At 38.5% G+C, this 9,781-nt stretch overlaps 1 protein-coding gene across 1 annotated transcript; it reads right to left on the bottom strand.

The window, feature by feature from the left end:
• Nucleotides 1-73: 73 nt before the first annotated feature.
• On the bottom strand, nucleotides 74-9,749 carry nat10 (N-acetyltransferase 10). Its single transcript, XM_065283067.2, has 29 exons — nucleotides 9,597-9,749; nucleotides 9,307-9,437; nucleotides 9,119-9,210; nucleotides 8,767-8,938; nucleotides 8,557-8,679; nucleotides 8,401-8,462; nucleotides 8,165-8,279; nucleotides 7,976-8,083; nucleotides 7,712-7,845; nucleotides 7,476-7,569; nucleotides 7,278-7,376; nucleotides 6,389-6,525; nucleotides 5,988-6,112; nucleotides 5,736-5,886; nucleotides 5,439-5,535; nucleotides 5,239-5,355; nucleotides 5,026-5,127; nucleotides 4,864-4,938; nucleotides 4,602-4,718; nucleotides 4,240-4,373; nucleotides 3,900-3,948; nucleotides 3,667-3,763; nucleotides 3,166-3,276; nucleotides 2,430-2,602; nucleotides 2,120-2,239; nucleotides 1,886-1,984; nucleotides 927-1,000; nucleotides 632-712; nucleotides 74-376 (listed from the first exon to the last, which is right to left on the bottom strand). The coding sequence occupies exons 2-29, from the start codon at nucleotides 9,418-9,420 to the stop codon at nucleotides 268-270; spliced, it is 3,081 nt and encodes a 1,026-aa protein (XP_065139139.1). The 5' UTR covers nucleotides 9,421-9,437; nucleotides 9,597-9,749; the 3' UTR covers nucleotides 74-267.
• Between the last annotated feature and the right edge of the window lie 32 nt (nucleotides 9,750-9,781).

Genomic DNA, 9,781 nt, shown 5'->3' on the forward strand with positions numbered 1-9,781 from the left:
CAACAAAGTCAATACAATGTTTTTGTAATTATTTGTTTATCTCCGTGTCAAAAGAATGTTTAGCAAAAAACAATAACAATGTACAACTTTATTTTGCTTGTCTGCTAAGATCTTAAAGACTTGTACAAAAAGAAATAAAACAACAAGCATAAAAACAATCTTTTTTCATTCTCACAATGATCTGCATTCCTTTACAGGCATTTTATTTGTCTCATTCCTAATGTTTGACTGAATCTATTAGCAAGAGAAAAACGTTTTACTGATGTTTTACGTTTTCTTTCCAAATTTGCTCCTTTTTTTGTCTTTACTGTTTTTCATCTTTTTGCCTTGTAGTTGTTCTTTCTGGTTTGTTCCTTCCAGTTTTCTTTTCTTGTCACTAAAGGGGAAAATATGAATGCATAGTTTTTAATAATCCTGAACTCAGCCCAAAACAAGCTGTTACCCTTAGCCTTATTACAGATTTGCTCAAAACATCTGACATATTTACTTATATTGCAATATATGGCAGATTTTGCTAAATAGACAAGTATTTGCAGTTTCAACTTTCCCAATTTGAAGGTTAATTGAAACACATCTTTTGTGACAAATACGTGTGTCCAACACACATCATGGGTAAAATTTCTCAACTTACCTTTTTATGCTTACTATAGCTGTATGTCCTGCTTTTTTTAACACTTGGTCCCATTCTTCATCTTGTCCTCGAATCATGTACCTTCATGGACAATTCATAAAAGCAAAAGAAAAATCAACACATTTGCACACACATAGTGGCAAAAGAGTTCATAGTGGGAAAATAGTACTTCTTTATATAAACATAATAACCATACGTTAAAATGACAGTGATAAGCAACACTCAGGAGAATAAAATGCAGACACATTCTTTCATCAGTGTATAGATAAATAAATCCATTTGGTTCATTACTCACTCTGAAAGATCCATTTCTTTAATCTTCTCCATGTCCTTTTGGTGTTTATCCTGGAACTCTTTAGCAGCCTCATTCTACAGGTTAAAAGGTTTTAGAATTACATTTTATTACATTTAAACTTCAAAACATAACTTGACCCAGGGTTCCCACACCTTAGTTAACTTCAAATTCAGGGACCTCTCAAGGACTTTCCAGGTCCAATACCCACAAATTCAGGGACTAAATGTGGGGACACATTTCAAGTGAAAGCAAGGTTACATCGTGTTACCTTTTAAGATACATTGTTACAGTTCCCTTTCGAGGGAACTTGCGTTGGGTCACTGTGGTGACACTTTGGGGGACGCCTCCAGGGGTAAGTGCGTTTGAACGTGTATATCAAATTCAACCAATAGTGAGGCTTAACGACAAAGAGAGGGTGACGCGGGAGCCAGGAAGTATATCGCTATCTGAAATATTGCCAAAGATGGCGTTACAGGGACGCAGGAAGTATGGCAAGGGAGAGGCAGCGTCATATTACCTTCTCAGGGAACAACAGGTACATGCGTAACCCAATAATTTTTCATGTGTCGAACACAACTATGCAAAAAAGCATTTAGGTATAAATCAACATTTGCATACAGAAGATACAAGCATTTAAAGCAAACAGTTTATCATGTGTGCTTAAAAAGTCTAGAATTTATATGATATTATCCTACACTTTGAATGACCCGTATCTTTGTATATATATTTTCAAAAACTTCCCAGGGCCTTGAAAGTTTGTAAATCTGGGCAAAAAAATTCAAGGATTTCAAGGACCCGTGGGAACCCTGTTGACCTCCTGTAGCTGTAAATCCACTGGAAATCAAGTTTGAGTGTACAAACGGGGATATAAAGGTAAACAATCTGTAAAAAATTTAAATAAACTTGGCACTACAAGTAATTTTCATTAGTCCATTACGTCCTAAAACGAGTCTTCTTACCAGATCTTCATTGAGAGTCTGCGCAGTTGGTTCCATGCTTATATCTTTGGTGGCCACCATCTCAGCCTCAACTGCCTTCTCCTGAAGAGTGTTGAAGAACTGCAGAAGAGTTTTGCATGTTAAACAATAATCACTATAACAACAACAATATAGTGTAGATGAGTGGATATAGTGCCAGTGGCAATTGTATAATAAGAAATCTTAATATGAATCAATTTGTGCTACATCAGTCACCTGAACAATTTTACGAATAATACGGTTGTACAAGCCCATAAGCTGAGAACTGGGCAGGTCAATCTCCTTTTCCAGATCATCTATATGCTTGTGTTGAAGCCCAACTCCCAAAAGCAGAGCCTGAAAAAGATTTACATTGGATAAAAATTTGTATATTACATCACACAACTGACTAGAATGCCAGAAATACAAATTTGTGTATCGTTTTTTTTTTTTGGGGGGGGGTTAGTGTTGAAAAAAATTACAAAAAATATTGAGCGTCCATTGTCCACCATGTCAGACACATGCAACATATGCAGATTTAACTTACACACTGTGCAACGGAAAGCGTGACGTCTCCTAGTTGTTTGAGAAAATACAGTCTTGCAATAGCAGGTATTATATCCATGATGAGATGATAGTCCACCATGTTTCTTGAATACATCTCCAAACGCTTCAGGTCATATGGCGTGAACATGGCAGTCAGCTCAGCACTGGTGAGCGCTGAAGAGACACAGATACATGAAGGGTTTATAATCACACATATACATTTAGTTTAATGTGGTGGAAAATGTGGATTTGTACCAAGCGTGCCGCACAAGCCCTGAAAAGTGAAGCCAAAACGTCTCGATCGCCCCCTAGTGACTGGTCTTAGTACAGGTCATAAACCCCACCTCCCCCATGTTATTTAATGAGACTTGAGACCTAAACAATTTTAATACACTTCAATTATCTTTTTTAAAAGTTGGTTTCTGTCATTTTTTGTAGTTTTTAATCACGTAAATTCAAGTGATTGTTTTTAGTTAGTTATTTAATGCTATAAAAATGGTGGTGTGACATTATGATTGACAGCTAAGATATGCGCATTCTGCGAAAGCGAGGACGGGGCCTTGAATTCACGACTTTAGTTCCTGCTCACTACTGCGCAAGACTGGTCCCGAAATCGCTACTGCACAGACTAAAGACCCAAGATATCAGCGCCGTATCGGGACACCAGTGGCTTTACTTTTCACCAATGGAAGAGAGAGAACGGTTGTCGGCCAACTTTTTTACAGTCGGATTTGTACCTGCGGGGGTGTCATCTTTGGCATTCTTGTTCTGTAATATGTTGAGGGCCAGGGTTGGGTTAAATTTGCTGAACTGGAAAGACAGCAGGGAGAGAAACCTCTTTCGGAAATCTGTGCAACACAAAAAGAAACATAGAAGTCAGTGATAAAAAAACACCATAGCCATGTGACCTAAAATAGCGTGACCTAAAACTGCTAAATTGATTTACTACTAAACCATGATAAATTAGTGCCTTTTGTTTTTAACCCATATCAATATTTTATGTCCATTCAATAATTTAGGGAGTACTCACACTATTATACTACCATACCATACCCATGTACATTTGACTAGTGTGATTGCTACATACCATACCATACGGTTCAGTTTGGTTCAGGGGCAGGGCGCAATAGTATGAGCGGAGCGCGAATTGTGCCAGAGCACGAATCTAAAAACTTGACGTCAATTATTAACAGGATTAGTTTGTTAAACTATAAGTTAAAAAACGATGAACAGCACACCCTTCCAGAAGGCAGACAGCCACTGGCCCTGGTCTGCTGAATCCTCATCACTGAGCTCCTTCAGCATAACACACGAGTGCTCCCCCGTCAGGTCATTCTACAAATTACAATATAAACAAAACATTCATTCTTCTGTATTCTGCTTAATCCCAAACACACTTCAGTATGCAAGCCTTTAGGCCCTTATGAACCTTTAAACAGCCCTGACCAAACTGAAAAAGATGCATCCTTACCGGAGTCTGTCTTAAATATACTGGAATAAATCCGGCTTTTTTCCAGAATCTATAAAAAAAGCATAAAAGTTGTGTGGTTATAAATATGCCTTGGTCACATGTGACTCTGTACATGCACATTTCTATAAATCTTTGTGTTGCACATGCGTGAAGCAAATGTTGTGGCCAGACACTTGACTTGACGTAACAAAGTCTGGTCCACTTTTTTATAAGTTGAAACGCAGTCTGTTACTCTGAATGGCTTACCAGTTATATGTGGACCCTGTGATGGAACCTACGACCTTTGCGCTACTAACACAATGCTTAACCAAGTTAGCTACATGAACGTGAATCAACTCACCTGAGAAGTTGAGGAGTGAGACCATAAGACACACCCAGGTAGTCCAGCCTCTCTGCTCTCCTCTCATTCAACTTTAACAGCAACGGTGGCAGGTCTTTCCTAGGTGACACCACCTCCTCCAAAAGACTGACAGCCTGTGCAGAGACAATAAGCAAAACTCTCTACATTAGTATGTTTAATTGTGGATATTTCATAATTTTGCTGCACTATAGCATAGAGGTATACAAACAAATTTTTATGTGCACTGTACACGAACAGTCCAGTTCTGCTAACCATGCGTCTTCTGTATGCATAATCTGCACATGATCCAACTGGATTGTTCAGTACACATTTGATGAAAAAAGCATTAATAAAACTCTTACCTCACTGCTCACAGATGTTATTGTGCTGGCCGCCGTTTGTTCAGTTTCATCCAGAAGGGGAAACTGACCCTCATAGTATCCCTGCAGCAGTTGCAATGCACGAGTGCCGTAACCCATCTGAAAAACAATGCAATAAATCAAACACATGCTGGCCAAATGATGCAGTAGTGCAAGCAACTGTGATGTTGAAAGCAAGTCTTTCACTGGACAAGACAAGACTGAGCTTATATAATCAGAGAAAAATTGAAAGAAAGATGTTTACCCCTTGATAGTCTGGGTTCACTGCGATACGGACAATCCTGGCCCCTGAGAGGCTTCCAAACTCAGGATCTTGAAACTAAATACAACACAACATAACTGACTCTATTCTATTATTCAATTTTTAATATGTTATAAACGATTCATTCAAATTAGGATGTCTTACCTGTTCTGATACAGTCCAAGGAATGAGGTCACCTGAAGCTTTCTGTCCTCTAGACAAGCTGCTGAGAATAGACTGGCGTGAGATCTCTCCTTCCAGACATACCTGCAAGTAAAAACACGGTTGCAAACATCTTTAACTACACAGGTCACAGGGTTGTATTAAAACGACAGCTCAGATTTATTAATATTAGAAGTGAGTGAACTGTTGCCATACCTGCACGACTGCTAAGACTTCCGGGAGAGAATTTTGTGTTGGAGAGACAGGTGGCAGCAGGCAGAAGAGATGGTGAGCTGGAGCATCTGAGAGCATCTGGAGATCATTGGGCGAGTTCTGAAGAACGACAGATTTTTTAGTAAATGACGTTTTTATGATATTATTATATAACACAATCAATGCACTTGATACTCATTTACCTTATAGTGAGATGCTACGTAGAGTGCCATAAGACGCTGAAGGAAAGTCTCAGAGGCTTTGTGGTAACAGAACAATGTGTCTCGATTCACATAGTAACTGCATGTGGGGTTAAAGAATCCTGACATTCAAATATTTACATAGCATGTCTTGGTTGAAGAAACCATATGGTAAAAAACACCTTTGGCAACTGCAAAGCAAGTAGCAACAATCAACAATTCGCAGCAGAAACGTATTGCATGCCCACAAAACAGTGTTATTTGAGGAAAAACAAGCTTTGCGGAGCTGTCAGAGGATACAGGTCACATGTCTGAGGCAAGGGGCAACCAGAAATCATGCGTGGGATGCTCAGACAGTCCAAACACAGCAGTTCATTTAGCCATTTCTCCACAGGGTCCCCAGGTGCATATCGGATAGACTCATGAAGGGTCACCTCATGAAGTGTTCGTGCTGAAGACGACATATGATGATGAAACATTTCCACATTACCGATGCAAGGTAACATCGGTACAGGAAATGGGTAAAAAATATAAAACAAATGTTGAAGATACCTGATGCCAGTCTGGCTGTGCTGGTGTTTCTGTTTTCTGCTGACAGATTCTGCTGACTGTCTGCACTCTGCTGCCTCAACTGCTGAATGAGTTTTAGGGACAGAGATCGACCTGTACCCTCATAGCTGCATATAAAGACATTTAGACAAGAATAAGTGCAAACTCTTCATCTCTTATACTGTATGGCCATGCCAGCTTCTATGGCTATGTTCATGGCAAGAAATAGATTTAATTTTATAGAATAAAACTAAAAAGTTGTTTGAGATTCATTTTGGCTCCTTACGGGGTAGACGTAATACAATCCAGTAGAATATGTAACTTTTGACAAGATGAAAATTTTGAAGGGGTTTCTCCTGAGTAAAAATTTATAAAACACACGTAGCATGTTTACAGATACTGACCCGTTGATTGTAGATGCCATGAACACAAGGTAAGGCCCCAGTAACTTCTTTACTAAAGGCAGGGGGATAGCAGCAGCTTCATCAATGACCAGCAACTCTGCCTGACCCAACTTCACAGCATCAGCAGGGTGGATGTACTACAGATCAAAACAACAAGTTATAATTTTCTGCTTATGGCCTGGTTTCACTGACAGGGCTAAAGTAAGATCATGATTAGGCCTTAGTTAAATTAAGACGTTTAACTTGGTCCTCGCCATTGACAAGTTAACATAACTTAACCAGACGATTAAGAGAAAACGCTTCACTGCCAATGATGAGTTATATTGTATGTTTATATATTTAAAGAAGAACATTTTCTGGAAGGCATTAAACTTTTGTGAAAATCATAAAAAATGCTGCCGCTGGCTGGCAAACCTTTTTAAATGCTGAAAGAGTTATGTATCTTTTATAAACATGCTTTAAAAAAAAAACAATACTGGTCAAGTCAACAGCACTGGCATATTTAAAGATCTGTTAGTGGTAGTTATTTTCTTTTGAGACAGCTCAAACATGTGCTTTAGTCAAGGACCAGCTTTACTCCTAGTCGTCTGTGAAACCGTCTGCCGTTTCCTGGACAGTGCTTAAGCTAGTCCTAGACTAAAATGCTTTTCTGAGATGTCTTTACCTTAAATGGCTTGCACTAATATATCTTAAAATATATCAGTACCATTGTTTTGTCTCAAGATTCACACGAGTAATGTTTTTGTAAGGTATGTTTGTAAAAACAACGTAAATGTCCTAATATAAATAATTATTCCAACCCCTGTCTGGAAAAACGTTCTGAAATAGTTTAACGTATGTTTGAAAATGAAAATAATCATACGACCAGTAGAGATGGAAACCAGTTTACCTGAATGGTCTGTCGATGTTCCTTGAAGATGTTTACACGAACCACAGCCTTGTTGAACTCTGGGTTTAAAGACTGAATTATTTCATAATCCAGATGTTCCTGAAATACAAATGAATATGGTTTGAAATATGCTTCTTATAATTTTTTTTACTTAATATTTACAGAAATATTTTGGTTTATATTTAAAAGTTTATCTACCTGATATTGGAGGGCATCAAAACCTTTAAATATGAACTCAAACAGTGTGTGTAGATTGTCTGGGCTAGGTGACGTGACAAAAATATTTGAATAGCTGAGAAAAGAAACGGAACACAAAAATGTTATTGTGTAGCCCATTAGCCTTATCGTTATTAGTTAATTGTGTACATTGTAGACAAATACACAAATTCCATTAAGAAAATGCACCCAGTGTGTACATTCATTATGCCACATACCCAAATGCAACAGCTCCGGCAATAGCCAATCCCAGCGCAGCCGATTTACCTCGACCACGGGCGGCAGTAAGAGCTACAGTGCTCCGTAAGGTCTTCTCTGAAATGGCCTCGATAAACTTTAACACTGCTTTGGCCTAAATACACATTTAAAGACACAATAAAAACAATGATTTCACTTGCCATTTAAAATAGAGTATGTTAAAAAGCATTTCATTTACTCTCCCGTTTTGACTCTTTTGACTGCAAAAAATATATAGATTATACCTGGTCCATAGTTTTGCAGTTATCCACAAGAACACCTACAGGCTGTGTGTCCTGTAGAGACTCCTTTAGATCTTTTAGTTCTTGTTCTCGTGGAGACAGTCCTTCATCCTGTTGGCAATTACACAAATTATGAAACGTATCAGAGTTAATATACAATCAGAAAATTTACTTTTTCTGGACAAGGCTTACCTGTGTTTTAGGAGGGACAGGTTTGATGTTGGTTATGTGACTGGAGATGGGCAGGATGTTAAGCTGGTCATCAATAACAACACATGTCTTACAGGAGGAGAGTGAAAGGATGAATCTGGGAAACAAGATGACATTAGACTGCGTTTTATTCTCATCTGTGCGTGTAGACACAGGGTTTTTAAATATCAAAATTTCTTCAGAATGGATGTGTTGTAATTTGTCATTACAAAACCAACCTTTCATTGAACCTTCCAACAACATCCTGATGTGCCTCTGTCCTATATCGAGAATGGACATCCTAAAAGTAAACAAAGACACTTGCATTTGCAATTATGTTTACACGCAAAATGACAGTTTTACGTTGTTTTACAAGCACTTCATTAGCCATTTACCATCGTCATTGTATAGAGTTGTTTCAGTGAATTCATGGTCCTAAGCAAAATGACTACAATGCCTCCACCTTCCACGGTCTCTATGGTTCGAGCCAGGAGGTTGGGAGTGAGAGCTTCAAAGTCCTAAACCGAGAGGAAAGTAAGATAAAGTTCAGAAATACAATACACTTTAAAATGAAAATCCTGTCTGGGATGTTTGCTTTTTTTTACCTGTAGAACACACATGCCAAATGTGTTTCCCAGGATCTTGTGAGTTTCTTTGTAGTAACAATAGCGGATGTTGGTTGCAGCGACAAAGAGCTCAAAGGGATCATCTTGTTTTAGGTTCAGCGTGCCAGTTTTGATTTTCTTTTGCAGCTGTCTCATTCTTTTCTTGCGATTACTATAAGAAATGTTAAGGACAAGTTTAATTCATAAATGTTTCCACTCAGTGTCATACTTTGGGATGACTAACTCCATGTTAACAAAATATTTGTCTTACAGGGAAATGTATCATACACGTCATGTGTAATAACAAATCCATGAAGTCCAACAATGTTTTCTGATGAATAAGCTGGCATACCTGCTAAAGCTAAGTTCCTTTTTGTAGCACCATAAAACTGACGGCCGAGCTCGGACTGTTGCTTTAGACAACATGTGGTGCAAAATGACAACCTGAATGCATAAAGCACCGATGAGTTTAAGATGTACATCAAACACATGATATTATTACAAAGTTGATACATTAATACACATTATGCGTTAACTTACCTGATCTCTACCACGATCACCAACTATAAAAAACATAGATCGATGTTGTTGTGCGACACCGTTTTCAATCTGGACACGAATGCGGTTGTCCACCTTCTTCCGAACAGTTGCCATAGTTCAAGAACTGCACCCTGTCAGCACGAACAGTTAAACAAGAGCAGTGGTTAACGTTAGGTCAGGATACATAAGAAATGTATGACGTGAAAGGATTTATATCGTACGAGCTGAAACAAATATTCCAATTAAACAGACAATTCATGACGTATACTTTCATAACTCATGAAGCATACCTTAACTTCGGTTGGAGAGGGAAAACTTTAAATCTTTAACACCCTTTTGCTTCACGTAACTGTGGCTCATATACAGCATACCATCTTACTCAAACGTTCACGTGGGGATGCCTCTGCGGAAGGACCTCGGCATCATGGACCCCAAACAGACATTTAGGTGTTCGCGACGTCGCCTGGTCAGAATG

The sequence above is a fragment of the Paramisgurnus dabryanus genome, chromosome 9 (genome assembly GCF_030506205.2).
Source record: "Paramisgurnus dabryanus chromosome 9, PD_genome_1.1, whole genome shotgun sequence".
NCBI classification, from domain to species: domain Eukaryota; kingdom Metazoa; phylum Chordata; class Actinopteri; order Cypriniformes; family Cobitidae; genus Paramisgurnus; species Paramisgurnus dabryanus.

Bases quoted from the DNA above. Each gene is read 5' to 3' on its own strand.
- nat10 (XM_065283067.2), bottom strand. From the start codon at position 9,420: ATGGCAACTGTTCGGAAGAAGGTGGACAACCGCATTCGTGTCCAGATT. The intron at 6,113-6,388 runs GTCAGTATCTGT...CTTTATATGCAG, and splicing joins ATGGCATCTACAATCAACGG to CTATGAGGGTACAGGTCGAT. The intron at 5,356-5,438 runs GTAAATGAGTAT...GTCGTTCTTCAG, and splicing joins ACGTAGCATCTCACTATAAG to AACTCGCCCAATGATCTCCA.